General features: G+C 37.9%; 2 protein-coding genes across 2 annotated transcripts; both read right to left on the bottom strand.

Moving 5' to 3' along the window:
• Positions 1–2,491: 2,491 nt before the first annotated feature.
• LOC127872332 (piggyBac transposable element-derived protein 4-like) lies at positions 2,492–3,220 on the bottom strand. The gene has a single exon (XM_052415663.1). It carries the CDS (start codon positions 3,218–3,220, stop codon positions 2,492–2,494), a length of 729 nt encoding a protein of 242 aa, XP_052271623.1.
• An 11-nt stretch (positions 3,221–3,231) lies between these two features.
• LOC127872331 (piggyBac transposable element-derived protein 4-like) lies at positions 3,232–4,767 on the bottom strand. The gene is made up of 2 exons (XM_052415662.1): positions 4,573–4,767; positions 3,232–3,969 (listed from the first exon to the last, which is right to left on the bottom strand). Exons 1-2 carry the CDS (start codon positions 4,765–4,767, stop codon positions 3,232–3,234), a joined length of 933 nt encoding a protein of 310 aa, XP_052271622.1.
• Between the last annotated feature and the right edge of the window lie 19,902 nt (positions 4,768–24,669).

The following is a 24,669-nucleotide window of genomic DNA, read 5'->3' as shown; positions in this document are numbered from 1 at the left end:
GGTCAAGGTCACACTTTGAGTTCAAAGGTAAAAAATGGCCATAAATGAGCTTGTCCTGGCCATAACTATGTCATTCATTGTGAGATTTTAAAATCATTTGGCACATTTGTTCACCATCATGGGACGGTGTGTCGCACGAAAGAATCACGTCAATATCTCCAATGTCAAGGTCGCCACGACTAAAAATAGATTTTTTTAAAAAACAAACTTACAAAGGGGGTTTATTTTGTTTGTTCATTTCAAAAGTTCAGTTTGAGTTTTCTCCCTTTATCAGATTTTTTTTTCACAATGAAAACCTGGTTTTGTGACAATTTTGTCCCTTGTTATTTTTTTAAACTAACACCCCGAATTTGGTCGTATTTTCTGTTGCTAAAGTTTACTGTTTAGGTTGTTTTGCATCAAAAATCGGCAAGATAGATCTAGCAAATTTGCCAATTTTTTTTTATTAATAACGTATGATTCATTGATTGTGAGCTTTTAAAACATTTTGACCTTTGAATAAAGAATAAATCAGGAAAATAATTTTAACAGTAATTGAAAATACGATCAAATACACCATTTTTGCTGACTGGGACAGGTTTTTTTTAGTTAAATAAAATGTTTTATTGTCCCCAACATATGAGCCCAGCAGCAAGAAATGTTTTTTTTATTTGTAAAACAAATATGGGCAACCTACCGTAATCCAAATTCGCCGACACCTTAATTCGACAATGTTCTATTTTTATCGATTAAATGGATGATTATTGTCTTTGAATCATTTCAAAGTAATACAGCCGAGTTTAAAATTATTATTTTGTGCTATTAAACATTCATTATTTCTTAAATTATTTGCTAAATATTGCTTCATGTAACCGTTACATCGTCAAATTTGGGTCACACCAGGATACAATTATTTAGCATTCAAACAACGATTGGGATAAAAACTAGGGGAACCCATGCTGAAATTTTCAATTTTAACTGTTCAGCAGAAGCCACCACACCCAATTTTCTTAGGTGTATGTGGAGGCTTCTGGCAGCATGATTCTGTGAATATAAATGGTGGCATTTGATTCTGCATTAATTAAACATGTATTATTGACTTTTTTAAAGTATGTGTGAAAAATATAATTTGTAACCACTGTTACAGGTTTTATCTGGTTCTTCAAAAGCAACACCTGCAGTCGAGTCCATGCCAGACAGAGGGTGCATGTGAATGAATTGCCTTTTGACTAACTTTGTGTTCTTTATCAAATACATGAAGATTTTTAAATATATGTGTATGTTGTTTTTTTAAGAAAATAGAATCACCAGAACAGGTACAGGCACCCTTTAAATGTGTCGAATCCAGGAGCTTCTGGGGGCCTCTGGCCCCCTTGTCCCCTGGACCCACCGAGGGCCCTGCGCCCCCCTGGCCCCCAGCTTTAAGTTCAGGATTTTCAAAGTATCCAACTTTGACCCCTGCAAATGCTTTGCTAAAACTTTGGCTACAGTTTCTAAAATTTGGCTACACAAGATTCCATTTGGCTAAAATGTTGGCCACATAAATTTTTGGGCAAGAGGAGCCCTGTTTGGATTGTATTTGGGTCATCTGGGGTCAGCAACTAGGCATTAGGTCAAATAATAGAAAAACCTTGTGTAGACTATAGAGGTCACAGTTTTCATCAGATTTTATTGAAATATAGTCAGAATGTTTGTCTTGTTAAAATCTGGATTGGGATTGACTTTGGGTCATCTAGGGTCAAAAACTAGGTCAGATTAAAAAAACAAACTTTTGTAGACAGTAGAGGTCACAGTTTTCATTAAATCTTTATGAAATTTGGCCAGAATATTAATCTTGATGAAATCTGGGTTGGGATTGTATTAGGGTCATCTGGGGTCAAAAACTAGGTCAAATCATAGAAAAACATTGTGAAGACAATAGAGGTCATAGTTTTCATATGATCTTAATGTAATATGGTCAGAATGTTAATCTTGATAATATCTGATTTTGGATCATATATGGGTCATCTGGGGTCAAAAATTAGGTCACCGGGCAAATTCTAGTAAAACCTTGTGTAGATGAAAGAGGTCACAGTTTTCATCACGTCTTAATGAAATTTTGTCAGAATGTATTAACTAATGAAATTTGGCTTGGGATTGTATATGGGTCTAATAAAATTTAAGTTCATGAAGCAAGGTTAGTCAGGTGAGCGATTCAGGGCCATCATGGCCCTCTTGTATTGAACTCAGTTTGATAGCAAGTGGAAATAATTCTACTGCACTGATCTTCTTTCCATTACATATGTTAAATTTCATGAATTAAAATAAATTATGTCATTAAAAAGGATGAAATTAACATTTATGTAATTAAAATATAAGTTATATTGTTCGAAGGACTAGTCTATGTACAATGATCAACATCACAAGTTCTTTATTTAGTGTCATATTGTGCCACAAATTTGTCCATATTGTTTGAAACACTACTCTATGTACAAGGTAACATCACAAGTCCTTTAGTGCGGTGCAGGCACAGTCATACTGTGCCATAAATTGTGGCATCCATATTGCAGCACAGTGGCGTCATGCATGTTGTGCAACCATAGCGCGTGTCGGTGCGCTCCTTCAGAACAAGGCTGTGGTACTTGCACCTTCTACGTTTCCCAGGCAGAATTGCGTGGACATGGGGACCCACATTCTCCTTGTTGATAAGGCCAGCCTGCGCCTGTCCTTGGCTAGCCCGTTTTCTCTTCGTGTAGCCTCCAATCAAGTGCTCGGCGAGCTCCTCACGGAAGTCCAGGTGCCCGAAACGCTTCTTGGAATGCCTGCGTTTACTAGTTTCCTTGAACAGAAGGTACGCATTCACGATGGCAGTGTTTATCATAAACCAAAACAGGTAGCGCCACCACTTCTTGGAGTTACGTCCAACCTCGTAACATAGCCGGTATTGATCGTGGACATCAACTCCACCCATGTACTGGCAATATGCTTTCACCGCGTGGGGTTGCTGCAGATTCAACACTTCAGCCCCTGTTCGACGCTGAGCTTGAAGCGACAGGGTGGGGTCGCTCAGAGTGCTCACATGATGCACCAATTTCTTGTCCCGCCACACTGATGCCGTTAGATTTGAGGTTCCTCTCTGTAAGATTTTGAACTGCCCTCGTTCCCGGAGATCCTTTGGCTTCTTCAATTCTACAGGGAACTGCTTACGGTTCACCCGAACCGTGCTGCACGAGTACAATCCATCCTCAAGCAACTTTTCCATGAGGGCTACACTTAAGAATAATTGTCGCAGTAGACCTCACGGTTGGTTCCTCGGATCTCACTGGTCATATTCCTTACGAAATTGTAGGCCAGTCCATGTTCAGTGGCGTTGTTCTGGCGACCCAGATACACGCTAAACTTGGAACAGTAGTATGTATTGGAGTCGCACAGCATCCATATCTTTATTCCTCGTTTGATGGGCTTGGCCTTCATATACTGTTTCATTGAATTCCGTCCATAGAATTTCACCATTGCCTCATCTATTACCACTTGCTTGCCATGCGTATAGCTGTCACCAAATGTCCCTGAAACATGCTCTATTACAGGTCGAATTTTATACAGTTTGTCATGATTGGGTGCTCCTCGTGCGGGTTCAGCAGCTCTGTCGGACACGTGAAAATATTGGTTGAGTTTCTGGAACCTATTGACAGTCATGACCGTTTTGAAGCCTTGATTTCCCTTGAATATATTCTCGCTCCAATACCGTTCGATCGTCGGAACCCAGTTGCAACCCATCCAAATATTGAGTCCAATGTATGCTCTTATCTCCGCAGAATCTGTTTCCGTCCACTTTGGATCATGTCTTCCCTCCGTCTCCATTTTCCATGTGGCATAGTTGTTCGTATGCCTTGCCATTTCAGCGAACATCATGGGATGGAACATCAGTGAGAAGAAGTCCAAAGGGGAAGCAAGTTCGTCATCGAAATCATGAGGAAGGATGGGGCCAGGTCGCTCAACAAAGTTATCGAACTGAAAAGAAAATATATTTGATTTTGAAATGATTGAATGAATTTACATTAAATTGTTTGGATTATTTACATGTATTTACATTTTGATGTATGCAATACATGCAATTTATATCTCTACACATATGCAAACTTATTGTGTTTTGCAATAAAATGTATCCTGTAATAAATTGCATGCTATTTTAGTATATCATTTATATTATATGAATACATCTGTGTAATATTCTATCATTTCATATAATATGAATATATTTGTGTGTATAACATGTATTACTATGTTTTTGTAATATATGCACTCATAAATAATACGTTTATACAATAAAATATGTTATACGTGTGTGTTAATAAAGGTAAGTATTGAGGGACATAGTCATACACAAAAAATGACATTTTTTTCTCAGACTCAGTTGACAATTTTTGCGTGTCAATACCTTATGTGTTTGCCGCTTATTTTCGTCGTATAAATCGTCAAGAAGTATCAATATATATATATAATGATTATCATTATGACGATTAGAATCAATCACTGCAACGTAAAACCGATCTTTACAATGAAAAGTCGTAAGCTGATTGACAATTAATTTTCATTTTGTGTACATGTACATACGGCCAATGGAGAAAATCTTGACGTCCATTCCGTCGACGGTTCCTCGTCAGAATCCGACTCAGATTCGCTAGATTCCGATTTGTATGGAACCTCAATGTCAGAGGGAATGTCCTCTGGTCCAAATCCTGAAAATTCTGACCCGCTATCGTCAGAATTAGCATCATTTACATTATTTACTGGAAACGCGTCATCCATCTTGGCTTGTAGCTTTGAATAGGAAGTGCTAGGAAAAACTCGCGCATGGGCACCTTTCTGTAGGTGTATTCCACTGTGACGTCATTAAATGTAATATTTAGTTATTGGGGATCTAAATTGGAGTGCGTCGCAGTGCGTCTTTAGGTGGGAACTAGAAATGCGTCGATGTGCGGCATCATCTGTAGATCGATAATTGCGTCGATAAGCGTCAATAGGTGGTAGAGCAATAATGCGTCGTAGTGCGGCATTAGGTGGTAATGGGTTAATGTTAATTTAATTTAGCTCAATTCAATTGCTGAAACCAGCTTGTTTTTCAAAAGTTGTTGTTTTCAAATAATTTCCTGTGCAAAAAATTGAACCAATCAAAAGTCTTATACCTCATTCCAGCTTATGTCTGGGCAAACCCTATCAGTAGCCTTATCTGCCCCTGATAATCAGTACCCTGTTTAGCTCTGAATGCCGGAGAGATTGTTATCTGTTTATTGTTAGTGGTGTGAAAAGGGGTGTTTTTAGGTATTGTCTTGTTATTTTGTTGACTGTTTATGTAACACAGGTCATGTTTGACATCTTATTATTTTATTGCAAATTAAGAAAATGAATATAACGGTATCATATGAAAATATCAAAATCTTGCTTAACTTATGTACACAAATTAATAGATTATTTCCAAAATAATGTTTCCAATACCATAATTATTTAAATATGCAGATTTAACAAGTAAATACTGTTTTAAACAAATATAAACAATCATATAAGATTGTTTTAAAATTAAAAAAAATAAAATAATTTTAAGACATAAAACAATCATAAGATATTGTTTATAATAAAAACAAATATAAAGAAAAAAATCAAAGCGAAAGACAAACTCTTTCCTTTTCAGGTATAAAACTTTTATCATTTTAATAGTTTTTGGCAGTGATACTTGTTGTCTATCTGTGAACCTGTGATGTTCTGAAAGAGCCATTTTCATCCAATATTCACTAAAAAATTATGGGGAGCACACACATTTACAATAGGGACAATGGCAAACAAGCTGTAAAAAAGCCCCTTTACAATTGACTTGTATTATATATGGCTATAAACATGAAACAAAGACCTATTTGAAGAATTATTGTTTTATTGATGAGTATTATTTGTAAACAAAGGACCAACTTATTGAAAAGTGTGTTAAAGTGAGTCTGGTTTCAGCTCACAAATTATTTACAAAAAGACCAATTTAAACTCGCTTAAACCCACTTCTGTTTAAAAGGATCAACTTCTGTTGTAAAAGACTCGCTTATAAAACAAAAAGACACACTTAAACACACATAAACCAACTCATAAATAAAAAGGCTCACTTTTGACACACAAAAAACTGACTCCTTACAGAAAAAAACTCGCTTAAACACACATCTTCTTAAAATAACCAACTTTAAACTCAGTTAAGCACAGTTTAGCGCACATAAAACTCGCTTTTAATAGCAAAAACCAACTTCCGCTGAGAAAAACTCAGAAAAAACACAGTTTTATGTTGGTTTAAGTGTGTTTTGGTATGAAAGTGGGTTATTTTTTTGACAAGGGTAAGGGGACTGTGCAGGCAAAGTTATGTAACTCTAACTGGCATTTGGACGGAATTATGGGCCCTTTATACTTAGAAAATTGAAAATTTTGTTAAGTTTTGTGTTTTGGTCCACTTTACCCCTTAACTATCATAAATATTGCTTTCATACTTGGAACACTCGCAAACTTTCATAAGGGTACAGTAAAAGGACAAGTTGCATAACTCTGGTTGTCATTTTTACGGAATTATGGCCCTTTTTTGACTTAGTAACTTTTAATATATGGTTAAATTTTGTGTTTCGATCCACTTTACTTGTAAAGTATCAAGGCTATTGCATTCAAACTTCATATACTTTCATTCCAACATGAGGTTACTGTACCTGGCAAGTTGAATTTTTACCTTGACCTTTGAATGACCTTGACTCTCAAGGTCAAATTATTAAATTTTGCTAAAAATGCCATAACTTCTTTATTTATGATTAGATTTGCTTGATACTTTGACAAAACTACTCTTACCTGACATACCACAATAGACTCCACCCAAACCATCCCCCGTGTCCTCCCCCCCCTAAATTTTTTTTTATAAATTTTTTATTTTTTTTTAAGATCATCTCTCAAATGACCACCACACCCTCACACTATACTATACCCCCCCTCCCCAAATTGTTTTTTTTGAAACGGTTAAAAAACACAAATATTTATTTTTATTATTTTATGTTTGAAATACCGTCCAACCATCGTACCCAAGAATACCCTCCCCCTAATTTTTTTTTAATTTTATTTTTTAAGATCATCTCACAAATGACCACCACACCCTCACACTATACTATACCCCCCCCCCCCCCCCCCCGAATCCCCCCTCTATTTTTTTTTTTTTTTTTTTAAGATCATCTCACAAATGACCACCACACCCTCACACTATACTATACCCCCCCACCCCACCCACCCCCAAGTTTTTTTTTTAAACGGTTAAACAACACAAATATTATTTTTATTGTTTTATGTTTGAAATACTGTCCAACCATCCCACCCAAGAATACCCCCCCCCCTCGAATCCCCCCCCCCCCCCCCCCCCTGTTTTTTTTTTTTTTTTTTTTTTTTTTTTTAAGATCATCTCACAAATGACCACCACACCCTCACACTATACCCCCCCACCCCCCACTGTCCAACCATCGCACCCAAGATTCCCCCCCCCCATGTCCACGCCCCCACACTATACACCCCACTTCACTCCACCCCCCCTCCTTTGTGAATGAAAATGAGAGTCCCTTCACCTTTTAAAAGAAAATAGATGAGCGGTCTGCACCCGCAAGGCGGTGCTCTTGTTTTTATATGCCGCTCTTTAAAATTGGAGGAACTTTTCAAAAATCAAATGGTCAATCAAGACAAAGTGGTTCTATAAATTTAGGGTTCCCGGACGACCACCCAGCTTGAAAGAACATATGGTCCTTGCCAAAATCTGGGGGCCTCGGGTCCCCGGACCACCGTTAGTGTCCAGGCCTGGTCGGTCGGTCCACCAGGTGGTTGTCAGACGATAACTCAAGAACGCTTGGGCCTAGGATCATGAAACTTCATAGGTACATTGATCATGACTTGCAGATGACCCCTATTGATTTTGAGGTCACTAGGTCAAAGGTCAAGGTCACGGTGACCCGAAATAGTAAAATGGTTTCCGGATGATAACTCAAGAACGCATACGCCTAGGATCATGAAACTTCATGGGTAGATTGATCATGACTCGCAGATGACCCCTATTGATTTTGAGGTCACTAGGTCAAAGGTCAAGGTCACGGTGACCCGAAATAGTAAAATAGTTTCCGGATGATAACTCAAGAACGCATACGCCTAGGATCATGAAACTTCATGGGTAGATTGATCATGACTCGAAGATGACCCCTATTGATTTTGAGGTCACTAGGTCAAAGGTCAAGGTCACGGTGACCCGAAATAGTAAAATGATTTTCGGATGATAACTCAAGAACGCATATGCCTAGGATCATGAAACTTCATAGGTAGATTGATCATGACTCGCAGATGACCCCTATTGATTTTGAGGTCACAAGGTCAAAGGTCAAGGTCATGGTGACCAGAAAGAGTAAAATGATTTTCGGATGATAACTCAAGAACGCTTTTGCCTAGGATCATGACACTTCATAGGTACATTGATCGTGACTTGCAGATGACCCCTATTGATTTTCAGGTCACTAGGTCAAAGGTCAAGGTTACAGTGACAAAAGTCGTATTCACACAATGGCTGCCAGTACAACGGACAGCCCATATGGGGGGCATGCATGTTTTACAAACAGCCCTTGTTAGATTGTATTCTGTCATGCACAAAGACTAAAGAAAAATGTGTTGCAGGTATATAGCGAATTTCGTAAATATGAAAGAAACTATATATCTATTGGATCTGAATATATTAAATATTGGTACTGTTAAGCTATAGTCGCCTTTAAGAAAATAATGTGAACACATTTTAAAGTTTCTATAACGCTCAAAATCAACGAAAATTTCGTTATGTATTTCGTAAAATAAAGCTTAAACACCTTAACACTCAGTGTTCCTTAGAGCAATATCCAAAATTTCAACGGTAGATGTGATATGATTACATAGATTTTTGTAGATACAAAATGCTCGTGTTTATTTATTTGTGGCCACAATTAATTCCCGCGAATATATCTATTCATACGACACACGAACACCATTTTAGTGTCCATGTGTCGTATGAATAGATATGCAAAACAATAATGATAACGAGCATTTTGTATCTACAAACATCTATTTTACCAGTCCACATCTGGCGTTGAAATTTCGGCAATGGCCATAAAGAACACTGATTTTTAATTGGTTAAGTTTATTTTACGAACAATTGTATGAAATGTTTTATGATTTTGAGTAGTAATGTTACTGTAAATGGTCGAGAGCAATCAAATAAGACGTTTGATTCCAATTAATTGTATTTATAACTAAAATTACGCACAACTGCAACACACATCAGTTACGGTTTGTTTTTGAAGCAAGTTCTTTATACTTTTTATTTTCTGCAATAGTCGTAAACAATTAAAATATTTAAAAGATCGCTGTGGCGTAGTGGATATGGTGTCCGCCTAGAGATCAGAAAGTCACGGGTTCGAACCCACTAGGAGCGTTCGACAATGATCTCCCCCAAAAGACACCAAGTACTGGTTCTAGTCCCAGGAAACGGACTCGAGAGCGTTTATATAAGCCTACGGCTTTCGATGCAATCAAGCTACAATAAATAGGTTTAAACTAATTAAAACTAGAAATGGCGCGGCAGAGGCCGACGCGTATCCCCACGCCGAATGTTTGACCTAGGTGTGCCCCAGGGTTGGTAATGGGGTCATGCATAGCTGAGATTGACCGTATTGTCATAAGAGAAGTTCATCATCAATTAGAAGTGAATTGGTGTAGAAATGAAGAAGTTATAGTAAAAGGCAATTTTGGGTGGGTGTGGTCTATGTGGGCGGGGCCCCAGGGTTGGTAATGGGGCCATGCATAGTTGAGATTGACCGTATTGTCATAAGAGAAGTTCAGTATCAATTTGAAGTGAATCGGTGTAGAAATGAAGAAATTATAGTAAAAGGCAATTTTGGGTGGGTGTGGTCTATGTGGGCGGGGCGCCCCAGGGTTGGTAATGGGGCCATGCATAGTTGAGATTGACTGTATTGTCATAAGAGAAGTTCAATATTAATTTGAAGTGAATCGGTGTAGAAATGAAGAAATTATAGTAAAGGCAATTTTGGGTGGGTGTGGTCTATGTGGGCGGGGCCCCAGGGTTGGTTATGGGGCCATGCATAGTTGAGATTGACCCTAATGTCATAAGAGAAGTTCAGTATCAATTTGAAGTGAATCCGTGTAGAAATGAAAAAATTATAGTAAATGGAATTTTTTGGTGGGTGTGGCCTATGTGTGCGGGCGCCCCAGGGTTGGGATTGGGGCCATGCATAGTTGAGATTGACCCTAATGTCATAACAAAAGTTCAGTATCAATTTGAAGTGAATCCGTGTAGAAATGAAAATATTATAGTAAATGGAAATTTTTGGTGGGTGTGGCCTATGTGGGCGGGGTGCCCCAGGGTTGGGAATGGGGCCATGCATGGTTGAGATTGACCGTATTGTCATAAGAGAGGTCCAGTATCAATTTGAAGTGAATCGGTGTAGAAATAAAGAAGTAAATGTAAAATAACCTAAAAAAATGAGTGATAATTTCTGACGCGGCCCCACCCCAACCGCTATAACTTTTGACCCAGGGGTCAGATCAAAATTCCAAATAGTGCAGGGTCGCACATATGCTCATAGCTACCATGTGTGTAAGTTTCAAGGTTCTAGTGCTTTTAGTGTAGGAGGAGATAGTGGCCAGGACGGACGGACAGACAGACGGACGGACGGACGGACGGCGGAGATAACCACAATATCCCCACCTTTTTTTCAAAAAGCGTGGGGATAATAAAACAACAATTTTAGCATATCTTTAATTGCTCTTACTCCACATGTACCGGTAATAATATATCACTAGAAATGGCGCGGCAGAGGCCGACGCGTATCCCCACGCTGAATGTTTGACCTAGGTGTGCCCCAGGGTTGGTAATGGGGCCATGCATAGCTGAGATTGACCGTATTGTCATAAGAGAAGTTCATCATCAATTAGAAGTGAATTGGTGTAGAAATGAAGAAGTTATAGTAAAAGGCAATTTTGGGTGGGTGTGACATATGTGGGCAGGGCGCCCCAGGGTTGGTTATTGTGCCATGCATAGTTGAGATTGACCGTATTGTCATAAGAGAAGTTCAGTATCAATTTGAAGTGAATCGGTGTAGAAATGAAGAAATTATAGTAAAAGGCAATTTTGGGCGGGTGTGGTCTATGTGGGCGGGGCCCCAGGGTTGGTAATGGGGCCATGCATAGTTGAGATTGACCGTATTGTCATAAGAGAGGTTCAGTATCAATTTGAAGTGAATCGGTGTAGAAATGAAGAAATTATAGTAAAAGGCAATTTTGGGTGGGTGTGGTCTATGTGGGCGGGGCGCCCCAGGGTTGGTAATGGGGCCATGCATAGTTGAGATTGACTGTATTGTCATAAGAGAAGTTCAATATCAATTTGAAGTGAATCGGTGTAGAAATAAAGAAATTATAGTAAAGGCAATTTTGGGTGGGTGTGGTCTATGTGGGCGGGGGCCCCAGGGTTGGTTATGGGGCCATGCATAGTTGAGATTGACCCTAATGTCATAAGAGAAGTTCAGTATCAATTTGTAGTGAATCCGTGTAGAAATGAAAAAATTATAGTAAATGGAATTTTTTGGTGGGTGTGGCCTATGTGGGCGGGGCGCCCCAGGGTTGGGATTGGGGCCATGCATAGTTGAGATTGACCCTAATGTCATAACAAAAGTTCAGTATCAATTTGAAGTGAATCCGTGTAGAAATGAAAAAAATTATAGTAAATGGAAATTTTTGGTGGGTGTGGCCTATGTGGGCGGGGCGCCCCAGGGTTGGGAATGGGGCCATGCATGGTTGAGATTGACCGTATTGTCATAAGAGAGGTCCAGTATCAATTTGAAGTGAATCGGTGTAGAAATAAAGAAGTAAATGTAAAATAACCTAAAAAAATGAGTGATAATTTCTGAAGCGGCCCCACCCCAACCGCTATAACTTTTGACCCAGGGGTCAGATCAAAATTCCAAATAGTGCAGGGTCGCACATATGCTCATAGCTACCATGTGTGTAAGTTTCAAGGTTCTAGTGCTTTTAGTGTAGGAGGAGATAGTGGCCAGGACGGACGGACAGACAGACGGACGGACAGACGGACGGACGGACGGACGGCGGAGATAACCACAATATCCCCACCTTTTTTTCAAAAAGCGTGGGGATAATTATCGGCCATTATTAGGGGACAAACACCATAATTGATCCCCATGAACGACCCGTAAATCGTTCATACATGTTATCTAAGCCCCTTATGCACACACAGCTGATAAGAGCGTGCATGTTTTGATTGAACATTGGCCGAATGCAGACAGCAAGCGCTTGTGAAAATTTCAACTGCACGCATTTTAGCCCGCTGGGCTAAAATCGCCTGGGGAAATCATTATTCTTTTAATCCATGCATTACACTTTTGTTATTTTCTATTTTGTATATGGCTAAAAGAAATTGTATGCTTTAGAGCTAATACATGATGCTGCTGTAGATGTTGTATTATAATTCCCTTACGGCAGATCTGACCGCTATTTATATACAATTAACATAAGTATTAATTAAAATTTGAACAAATTATATATACAATTTCTGTCTATTTAAAACAAATATTTAATATTTGAAAATAACCTTTCTTAAAAACATAAATTGTCTGTTCGGAAAAAAGCATAGGTAAACCGTTTATTGGTACATGTTGTAAACACACCGCATGCGTTCCTTTAATTTTTATGTCCCCCACTATAGTAGTGGGGGACATATTGTTTTTGCCCTGTCTGTCTGTTGGTCTGTTGGTCTGTTTGCGCCAACTTTAACATTTTGCAATAACTTTTGCTATATTGAAGATAGCAACTTCATATTTGGCATGCATATGTATCTTATGAAGCTGCACATTTTGAGTGGTGAAAGGTCAAGGTCATCCTTCAAGGTCAGAGGTCAAATATATGTGGCCAAAATCGCTCATTTTATGAATACTTTTGCAATATTGAAGATAGCAACTTGATATTTGGCATGCATGTGTATCTCATGGAACTGCACATTTTGAGTGGTGAAAGGTCAAGGTCAAGGTCATCCTTCAAGGTCAGAGGTCAAATATATGTGGCCCAAATCGCTTATTTTATAAATACTTTTGCAATATTGAAGATAGCAACTTGATATTTGGCATGCATGTGCATCTCATGGATCTGCACATTTTGAGTGGTGAAAGGTCAAGGTCATCCTCCAAGGTCAGAGGTCAAATATATGTGGCCCAAATCGCTTATTTTATGAATTCTTTTGCAATATTGAAGATAGCAACTTGATATTTGGCATGCATGTGTATCTCATGGAGCTGCACATTTTGAGTGGTGAAAGGTCAAGGTCATCCTTCACAAGGTCAAGGTCATCCTTCAAGGTCAAACATCATATAGGGGGACATTGTGTTTCACAAACGCATCTTGTTCTTTTGGTTAATAAAAACTGTTCCATATACAAACAAGTTGACATTTACATTTACGGTTGACGTGTTTGAAACTTTGATTAAAATCTTTCTTCTGCGAGCACACCATATCATGTAAATTATCTTAATTTGCTCATTATAGATATATTGACGATCTATTTGTGTTAAATCATGTCAGAAAATAGTTTATGTTGCTAATTTTACCAATAAATGAGCGCCGGGATTTCAGGCGGTGATATTGCTATGGTAAATCGCGAAACCAGTTTCAACTCCCAGGACCCGGAGGGTCAATAGCTGGGAGTGGGATTATTGCAACTAGGTCATATGAGCTCAAAAACTAGGTCACAAGGTCAAATATAAAAAAACATGTTAAAAGTCACTTTTTTGGTCCAAAATAATCTTCATGAATCAGCTTGCATTTTTTTCAGAATAGTCTAGTTCCTTTGGCTTTCAGGTGACCGCCTTAGGGCCTGATGGCCCTCTTGTTATTCTATACCTTAAAGTTTACTTGTATTATTTGTAAACTGAAATCAGGTATATAAGAAAATAAATAAGGTACATTCCAAAAGCATTGATGAAGCAAAAAGGAAAATATTGTATAAGCATTTTTAACGTTTGATAATATACCAGATTCTTTTCCACCTTTAGACATATACATAGGAGAGTTTCAATTCAACAAATAAAATGCTTACGCAAAAATTACCACTTGCATACAAACATCACCCATATTTGCCAAGTCACTGTTGCATGAACTTTTCAATGTCTCTCGAAGGTATTCTTATAATGTTCCATCCGAGTAACGGTAGTAAACAACATGTTTTTATTTTTTCTTATGATTCATTGCACTAATTTTCTTAATTATCTTGTTGTTTGACCTTTTCCAAATTTGCCCATTTTTCTTACGACTTTTCCGTTTGGCACCTTCAACATGCTGTTTCCGCAGACAAATTCCACTTTTTAGATATTCACTTAAGTAAGTTTTTATTTCCTCTGTGAATTTCGGACGTTTTGCAGCCATTCACTAAAGTAAGTTTTTATTTCCTTTGTTTCTACCTCTGTGAATTTCGGACGTTTTGCAGCTTTTTTTGGGGGGGGGGCTTCCTGTTTCTCTTTCCGTCAAATTCCTCTTCATCCTCATCTGATATAGTGTGGTCATCTTTGTCCATGCTTCTGAAAAAGTTACAAAGAATATTATTCAAATAGAAGCAAGCAACACAAATTCAAAACTTATAACAAAATATATATCTCTTATTTCTGACAACACACACTACAGTGGCGATAATTAAATCAATAGGACACCGAGGATTCTGCTATTTTGGTCTTCTTAGATGAGCTTGTTCAGCATCAATTTCCAAAACATGACCAACTAGAAATGGCGCGGCAGAGGCCGACGCGTATCCCCACGCCGAATGTTTGACCTAGGTGTGCCCCAGAATTGGTAATGGGGCCATGCATAGCTGAGATTGACCGTATTGTCATAAGAGAAGTTCATCATCAATTAGAAGTGAATTGGTGTAGAAATGAAGAAGTTATAGTAAAAGGCAATTTTGGGTGGGTGTGACATATGTGGGCAGGGCGCCCCAGGGTTGGTAATTGTGCCATGCATAGTTGAGTTTGACCGTATTGTCATAAGAGAAGTTCAGTATCAATTTGAAGTGAATCGGTGTAGAAATGAAGAAATTATAGTAAAAGGCAATTTTGGGCGGGTGTGGTCTATGTGGGCGGGGCCCCAGGGTTGGTAATGGGGCAATGCATAGTTGAGATTGACCGTATTGTCATAAGAGAGGTTCAGTATCAATTTGAAGTGAATCGGTGTAGAAATGAAGAAATTATAGTAAAAGGCAATTTTGGGTGGGTGTGGTCTATGTGGGCGGGGCGCCCCAGGGTTGGTAATGGGGCCATGCATAGTTGAGATTGACTGTATTGTCATAAGAGAAGTTCAATATCAATTTGAAGTGAATCGGTGTAGAAATAAAGAAATTATAGTAAAGGCAATTTTGGGTGGGTGTGGTCTATGTGGGCGGGGCCCCAGGGTTGGTTATGGGGCCATGCATAGTTGAGATTGACCCTTATGTCATAAGAGAAGTTCAGTATCAATTTGAAGTGAATCCGTGTAGAAATGAAAAAGTTATAGTAAATGGAATTTTTTGGTGGGTGTGGCCTATGTGGGCGGGGCGCCCCAGGGTTGGGATTGGGGCCATGCATAGTTGAGATTGACCCTAATGTCATAACAAAAGTTCAGTATCAATTTGAAGTGAATCCGTGTAGAAATGAAAAAATTATAGTAAATGGAAATTTTTGGTGGGTGTGGCCTATGTGGGCGGGGCGCCCCAGGGTTGGGAATGGGGCCATGCATGGTTGAGATTGACCGTATTGTCATAAGAGAGGTCCAGTATCAATTTGAAGTGAATCGGTGTAGAAATAAAGAAGTAAATGTAAAATAACCTAAAAAAATGAGTGATAATTTCTGACGCGGCCCCACCCCAACCGCTATAACTTTTGACCCAGGGGTCAGATCGAAATTCCAAATAGTGCAGGGTCGCACATATGCTCATAGCTACCATGTGTGTAAGTTTCAAGGTTCTAGTGCTTTTAGTGTAGGAGGAGATAGTGGCCAGGACGGACGGACAGACAGACGGACGGACGGACGGACGGCGGAGATAACCACAATATCCCCACCTTTTTTTCAAAAAGCGTGGGGATAAAAAGCAACCGATTTTCTAATAGACAAGATTCACATCAAATATCTAAGCCCTAGTTCTTGCTCTATCAGAAAAGGAGTTTTCTCTATGCTCACAATGAGCATTTTGTAATCAGGTGAGCTGAAAAGTAGTAGTGAGATCTTAGTAAGCCATTCGAAAAAGTAAGAAAAGTAAAAACACTGGAAAGCGCAACTCAGCTAAAAAACAGTGATCTCCAATGGGGATAACAAAGTACATTGTTTAATTTTTTTTTTGTAATTTATCTTACACATAGCCATCTGGGATATAGACTTGTTTGCTTAGCATCGACTTCTGCTTGACCTTCAAGACATGTGTAATCAGCATCGACTTCTTGTTACCGTTTTCGAGGGGGGGGGGGGAGTTCATAAGTTCACCACACAGTATATGTACTCTACATTTTATTTACACACTACGAGAATAAATATATACACAAAATGAATAAGTCTCTCATACCCTTCTCTCTTTACATCTCAACGGTCCATTCAACTCTCTCCAGCCTCTCTCTCAACCTGGCTTTTCATACAATTCTGCCCACCCTCCCATATTTGGATGTGTGGACAGACACAGATAGGACCTAGCATTTAATTGGTATTTATTATTGCAAGTGTTGACATATTTGACAAGCAGACTCTGCGAGCACCAGAACAGACCAGTGTTGCTAATCTTTATTACAAAATGATGACAAACTGGTATCCTGGTCTGATAACAAATGCCCACCATGCCACATGGCATCAAACAGAGCAGTCTAAATTGAAATCATATACTAAAATTACAACACTCCCCTCACCTTAGCTTCTTAATTGTCCTCAATTAAGCCAAATAGTTGTATAAATGACTAAATAGCCAGATTCACACTCACAACATGTTAAACGTTTTTATCCAAACACTTAACATGAATATTATATTACTACACAATCTGCAGTTACAAATAAACTATATGTATTATTAATACTTATATTAGAAACCTTCTACAAATAAGGAATTTTACTATGAGATGATGATACATTGTGATAATACATATCATCATATGAATCATCCCTTTTAAATTACTTGTACATGATTAGAAACCTCCACAACAAGGAATATTACTTGTAAATTACTACATGACATGGCATTAAACATCCATATACAGGCTTTTTCCGCCCTATGCCACGGGTCCGAAATTCGGCCCCATTCCCAATGCAAATCTGGTTGTTTTTTTCCCAATTGAAAAAAAAATTCCCAATGAAAAAAAAAAAAAAAAATTTTTTTTTTTTTTTTTTTTTTTTTTTTTTTTTTAATATATAAGTTGACCTGATCTGGTGTAGAAAATAGAAAGTATTGCATAATTAAATTATCTGTTGCCTTGAATTTGTTTTTAGAACTGTAAAATATGTTAATGATTATTTAAGACTTTCCTTTTTTTCCTCAAAATCCGGCGCTTCCCGCGATTTTTTTCACCTCAAAAAGGCCAAGCCTTTTTCCCAAATTCAGATTAAAAAACCTGCACTAATCACACATGTTCATAATATTTTGTAAAATTTTAATAATAAGTTATCAAAATAGTCGTTATTTACCAGTTAACGGCTTCTTTGAAATATAAGAAACACTGTTTTAAATAATTTACATGCGATAATTTTTCCCAATTGAGCCAATTTTGCGATTAATTTTTTTCCCAAAATGGGGGTTTTCACGACGCGAAATTCCCAAAATTCCAGTGTGGCGTTTTCCCAAAATGGAGCGGAAAAAGCCTGATATACATTGACTTGTATTGCAAATAACTTCTCAATAAAAATTACACAGATCTATCCATCAATATAATGAATCATTAAAAGTATTGTCCTTTTAATTAACAAGAAACACATTCAAAGAAATATTATTCTTCAACAACTTTATCTCCAACATCATGCATTACTAGTATATCTAAAACATCGTAACAGTTTGATTATATGAAAGAAAGAATATACATTCTTAGTCATATGCAAAGTAAACACTCTGTTTAATAAGCACATCTACAAAATCTTCTTTTATTGTCCAACTTATTACTTGAAAGTCTTAATATTTAGTTGCACATATTCACACAATCACACATATCACTATCACACAAGTCCTAAAATGCATCCGCGTTAAGTGCCTAACACTTATTACTTTAAACTAACATTAACAAATGTATAATATAGGCACAACACATTTTTAATGTTCATAAAAATTAAAAGTAGCAGTCGTCAAGCTTAATTGTCCTGTGCGCCTTATTATTAAATGAACATATGGTTATAGTATAAACAATTCTATATGAAAATATGGCGGAATGTTTGATTCTGAAAAAGAATAAATCCAAGTGTACACGGTTTTAAATCCAGTGAAATTTCCAATCACTCCGTAAAAACTCACTTAATCCAACAAATTAGCACAACATATATACCAAAGTCATTGGTTTGGAATTAAATACACACACACACAAAAACAACACTATAAAAGCGCACACAGTGACACTACATTTTCTATTGTTACAGTGGAGACACACACATGTAGAATGATCTTGTCGGCTGACAGATTCTATTTCTGAATTTAAGTCGACATTTTCTTTCAACAATTAATTGGAGTCAAATTCTTGTAAAAATCCCAGTGTAGCACCTTTAACCAGCATAACATTACTGAAGAAGTATTCAGCAGTCTAATTGGTATTTGATGGCTTTTAACTGTCCTTGGGGAGCTTAAAGTGTGCCCTAATGATATCCCATTTGTTGGCTGTTTATTTGACGAAGGCATAGAATCCCAAGAGTTGAATTAATTGATCCAAGATTTATTGTCTGTCCAGGTATGATACACTCCGAATTGGCTGGAATTTTTACCTTGGCTCGTGATGTGACCCTAACTACCCTGAGAGGTATTTTCTCAACAAATGTTGCACACCTCTTCCCATTCAAACGTAATCCATTGTGAGCACTTAATTGATAATCAAAGTCATACAGAAAATCCATACCAATAAGTCCGTCTTCACGAATTGGTGCAACAAACACAGTATATTCAAACCACTGTCCACATGATTTAAACTTTATTTGATAAGGTCCTTCCCATACATTTGGTGTAATTTTCTTTGATAGTCTTTTACATTTTGCAGTATTAATGCACAACCTAAAGTCCCCATTTAGCCATCAATTTCGAACACTAGGTGAATAACCAGAAACGGTATCTCTTGGAGGTATTCGGCTGTCAGATTTAAGCCACTTCAAAACAACGCCAATATCTGGATCCTGCTGTTGGAGTCTGGCCATTCTCTCCGATGATCAGACGACTTTGCTGAAATTGACAAGACTTTTTACAGAAGATGACATTTCACCTAATGCAGTCTTTCCGTCTTTATTCGGCATTTCATAGTTTCTGTCATCCGCCTTTGAACTGTAATTTGCATCAGAGTTTTCAGAATGTTCACGGAAGCGCAGTCGGAATATCCGGTAGCGACGATATTTCCTAATTCTGAGTAACCCACGATACATGAAACGTACACAGTTCAACAACTTCACCACCTGAAGCTGTAGCAGCAAGAAAATCCAACCCCGGAATCTGGATTCCTGAAGTTTTACTCTGGAAACACTTGCTTTCGATGACCCCGAGATTTGCACAATCCTTTTTGCAAATAAAGGTACCGCGTCATCAAACTGAGAGAAATCTGACCACTGCTTATGTTTCCTCAAACATGTGTTACATCCCTTACATGATGGCTCCTCTAGCGTTAGATGTCCTTCATAACACGCACATACTTCTGGTTCACTTGGTATTCGACTGAGGCTGTCCACATTAACATGTTTTCGGCCACTTCGGTGTTGTATCCGAAAATCATACTGCAATAACACTTCCAACCAGAGGGGATTGTTGTCACAATCACACTACTGAAGACATTTCCATCGATCCCTAAACTTTCTGTGATCATTCCGATCAGAATCCAGTCCAAACATGTCCACAGGTTCCACTAACCAGCTAGCAGCTAAATAAATCTTTTCCACGGGTTCCACTAACCAGCTTGTGCTAAATAAATCTTTTTGGGCAACAATAACCGAAACTCCAAACATTGAAACAACACCAATAATCAAAATAAGACATCGTAACATTCCCATATGTCCAACCTCAATGAAACAGTCCCCTGATGATTTCGTAAGTCCAACAGCTCACTTTAATCCTGACACAATGATATAATATCCACTTTCCTCGCGTGTTAAAGTCCTTATCCCACCGCTGCCACCAGTGTTACCGTTTTCGAGGGGGGGGGGAAGTTCATAAGTTCACCACACAGTATATGTACTCTACATTTTATTTACACACTACGAGAATAAATATATACACAAAATGAATAAGTCTCTCATACCCTTCTCTCTTTACATCTCAACGGTCCATTCAACTCTCTCCAGCCTCTCTCTCAACCTGGCTTTTCATACAATTCTGCCCACCCTCCCATATTTGGATGTGTGGACAGACACAGATAGGACCTAGCATTTAATTGGTATTTATTATTGCAAGTGTTGACATATTTGACAAGCAGACTCTGCGAGCACCAGAACAGACCAGTGTTGCTAATCTTTATTACAAAATGATGACAAACTGGTATCCTGGTCTGATAACAAATGCCCACCATGCCACATGGCATCAAACAGAGCAGTCTAAATTGAAATCATATACTAAAATTACAACATTCTGCTTGACCTTCTGCTCCATTTTCATAACCACATGTCTCTGGACCAGATGTTAAAATGTCTGAAAACAGTCATCAACTGTTAACAAAGTGTACTGTTAACAGTAAATGCACCTACATGTTTATCGGATTTTCATCAATTTCATAATCAAGCATCTGCCATGTACAACAAGAAGTATCGTTGAAAACGATGGATGCTCCCTGATGATGCGCTTTGTCAATCTATGTGTTAATAACCACCTGAAAAAATTATTATTAGCCTCGTTGACCTTGACCCCGAATGACATCAAGCGTCATCAAAAGGAAGAGGTCTATGCAACAAAAGTTTGACTGAAAAATATATTATTAGCCTCGATGACCTTGACCTTGACCCCAGTGACCTCAAACCTCATCAAAAGGTAGAGGTCCATGCAAGGTACCTACATGCCAAATATGAAAGAGATCGGTTAAGTATTGAAGGTGCTATGAGAAACTGTAACAAAAGAGTGACGGAAAAATCTATTATCAGCCTCAGTGACCTTGACCCCAGTGACCTCAAACCTCATCAAAAGGTAGAGGTCCATGCAAGGTACCTACATGCCAAATATGAAAGAGATCGGTTAAGTATTGAAGGTGCTATGAGAAACTGTAACAAAAGTGTGACGGAAGTAAGGAAGTAAGGAAGGACAAACTGGCAACTATATGCTCCGCCAAAATTTTATTTCGGGGAGCATAGTAAAACAACAGTCTACATTATAACAGGGCCACTATGGGTCGAAAAGGGATATAGACATACAGCCTGCATTTGAAATAATTTGATTGGCTGATAAGGTAGGTCCAAACAATAATATAGATTTCAGCAAGAAACTCCGGGAAATGGCAGCCATTTTATTTTAAGTCAGTCTGAATCTAGTATTAAATAAGAAAGTAAATGTGAAATGTTATACATGTAGATATTTAAATAACATCATCGATAAGTAGGTGTTTGATATTGGCCCTGTTATTTGGTCTTGGGTCAGTTGAGACCAATATCAATTCACCTAATCATCAACAAATAGTCATAATCAGTGCCAAGAAAATTTCTATATATATATTAGATATAAAACATCTATGAAAGAAAAATATACACATACATGTGTTGTCCTAGAAAAACATTAACATTTTGCATTTAACTGCTACATCTGGTACTTACAAAACTTTTATTATTCAATCCTTGTATTAAATAGTTAAATGTGCTTTTAGTGTATAATTTTTATGCCATACCCAGATTAGAACACTGAATCTAATTTATTTATAATTGATTAAAACAAGATCACCGCAAAACGGGTGCCAACACTCGGCTGCCGGTGCAGTTTTGCATAAATGAAAGCTTGTTAGATTTTAATTTTTTTGAAGGTCACAGGGACCTTGACCTTTGACCTAGTGACCCAAAAATGGGTGTGGCATGTAAAACTCAGCAAGGTGCATCTAAATATGAAGTTTTAAAGTTGTAGGTGGAATCACTTTGATAATAAAGCAAAATGTCAAGGTTTTAGGACCAGGCAGACGCCGGACGAGCTGGCTATGACAATACCTCGTGTTTTCTCCGAAAACAGCAGAGCTAAAAATCATCAAAAATACCTTCAAAAGGAATGCTCCCAATTTCATCAAGGCTCTTTCCTACAAACTTTTCTGTAAGGTTTATGTCCTGCATCAGCAATACTTTGCTGATTTTGACTCTTTCAATGAAGCCAGACATTTGCCTGTAGTGGGCCAAGTGCACTTTCGTTGTATGACCCAGGTGGCTACACAGCCATTGAAGCTCGTTTGGTTTAAGGTTTAGCACCTGACTTAATGTTGCAGTGTATTTCCTAAGGTTCACACTTGTGATTCGATCTGGGTGGCGTAAGCTCCGTTCCCCACAAATTGCCTTCAATAATTCTTAGGAACGAACATTGTATTGTCCTGCAAATGATATAGAATTAAGTCAAATATATGAAAGACAATCATGTATATTTTTTTTTTATTTGATATAAATTTTAGGGGCAACCCGACACGGACACCGGGGCGAGTGCAATAACTCTCATTTGTTTCGAAAAGTCAAGCTAAAAATGTTTGGATTTCGCCCATCATCCTCCACCAAGGAATGAAGTCAGTGACTTGACATAACAAACAGAACCAGACTTTAAACTTTGACCTCAAAGTTACAAAAATATTAGGGCTATAAAAAACTATTTTATGTGTGACAAATCGTCCCATGATTGTGAACATTCCTGCCAAGTTATTTCAAAACTGTCGAAGAATTACAAAGATTTTAGCTGGAAATAAAAATGCCAACAAGTCTTGGCCCTTCACACATACTGATGGGGTCAACACTATATGCCTGTCAAGAATTATTGTGGATGCATAAGCATGAAAATTTGAGTGTTTATTATTGGATCACATCTTTTGCTATGATGTTTCCTTTTCAAATACAAGTTCTCCAAGAATTGAAGAGGGATTTATACAAACTAAAAAGCATATACCTGTACTTGCAAACAAGTATGTGTTGTTCTTAGCGATACCAACCGCCTCTCTGACTTCTGTATTGTTGATAAAGCTCAGACACTCAGACACTGAATTGCATCCCTAGGAATTATACAGGGCACTGGTCTGTTTCTCTGAAAATATTATATAGAATACTTCAAAATTTACAAAAAAAATTGTACTTGAAACACTCATTGATAACAACTGTCACATAGAGTTGAACATTCCATTAAGGTTACACAGCAGGCAAACAAGTCTAAAATTTCTTTAATTTGGTTTATTGTCTCATTGCCTAATACCTTTCCTTATCTACAAAAATTGAAGATTGCAGACCAATATCATGGTAACCATGTCTATAGACTGATTTAGATATTATGAACATTGCTAGGTTTCAACTTGTGAGAAGGTCCTAGTTAGTTTGAATCCTTGATTTTTATCCTTGATTTGTATAGAGATATCCCCCAATTAAGTGTGAATTGTCTCACATTTCTAAGCATATGAAATGCTCACCAGGGGAAGAGTTCACAGTACTGTTACATTAAAACAAGACAAAATATCACAAATCTGTTTTAATTTTAGGAGCATAATGCAAAAAACTGTAATGAAAAGACTTTTTAAATAACAGTGGAAATGCAAGTTTCTCATAATCAGCCAAAAGCCTCCATTGCAACCTTAAAACATAATCATTCTGTTAATACCAAAGGTCAAAGCATTTTCATGTAACTTATTATAGACAAAAAGGTTACAAACAGACAGGCCTTCATGTTGTTCACAGGTGGGAAGGCATTTACAATACTGCACAATCTTACATACCTTCCCTCTAAGAGTCATAAGTTGTTGAGAAGTGAGCAGATGCTTCTCCAATTCTGTCAGCTCTCCTAACAGGTTCTGGTCAACGTCATAAAGATGTTGAGAACGTTTGGCATAATCCCTTAGACTGAAATGTGGACATTTTGTCATGTTGTCCGCTCCAATCTTCACCAAAATTGGTCAGAAGTTGTATCTTGATAATGTCTAGGGCAAGTTTGAATATGGGTCATGCCGGGTCAAAAACAAGGTCACGGGGTCACTTAGTGTGTTTTAAACATCACAATGTTGTCCGCTCTAAGTCTAATTCAAGTAGTTTTCATCCAATCTTCACCAAACTTGGTCAGAAGTTGTATCTAGATGATGTCTAGGTCAAGTTTGAATATGGGTCATGCCGGGTCAAAAACTAGGTCACGGGGTATCTTAGTGCATTTTAAACCTCACCATCAGTTGTCCGCTCTCTAATTCAAGTAGTTTTCATCCAATCCTCACCAAACTTGGTCACAAGTTTTATCTAAATGATCTCTAGGACAAATTTGAA

Source organism: Dreissena polymorpha, chromosome 3 (assembly GCF_020536995.1).
Source record: "Dreissena polymorpha isolate Duluth1 chromosome 3, UMN_Dpol_1.0, whole genome shotgun sequence".
Lineage (NCBI taxonomy): Eukaryota > Metazoa > Mollusca > Bivalvia > Myida > Dreissenidae > Dreissena > Dreissena polymorpha.
The sequence above is the reverse complement of the archived record's forward strand: the minus strand, read 5'-3'. Positions and strand labels throughout refer to the sequence as shown.

Coding starts and splice junctions, on each gene's coding strand:
- LOC127872332 (XM_052415663.1), bottom strand. CDS start 3,220: ATGGAAAAGTTGCTTGAGGATGGATTGTACTCGTGCAGCACGGTTCGG.
- LOC127872331 (XM_052415662.1), bottom strand. CDS start 4,767: ATGGATGACGCGTTTCCAGTAAATAATGTAAATGATGCTAATTCTGAC. Junction 3,970..4,572: donor CAAGATTTTCTCCATTGGCC/GTATGTACATGT, acceptor TTTTCTTTTCAG/TTCGATAACTTTGTTGAGCG.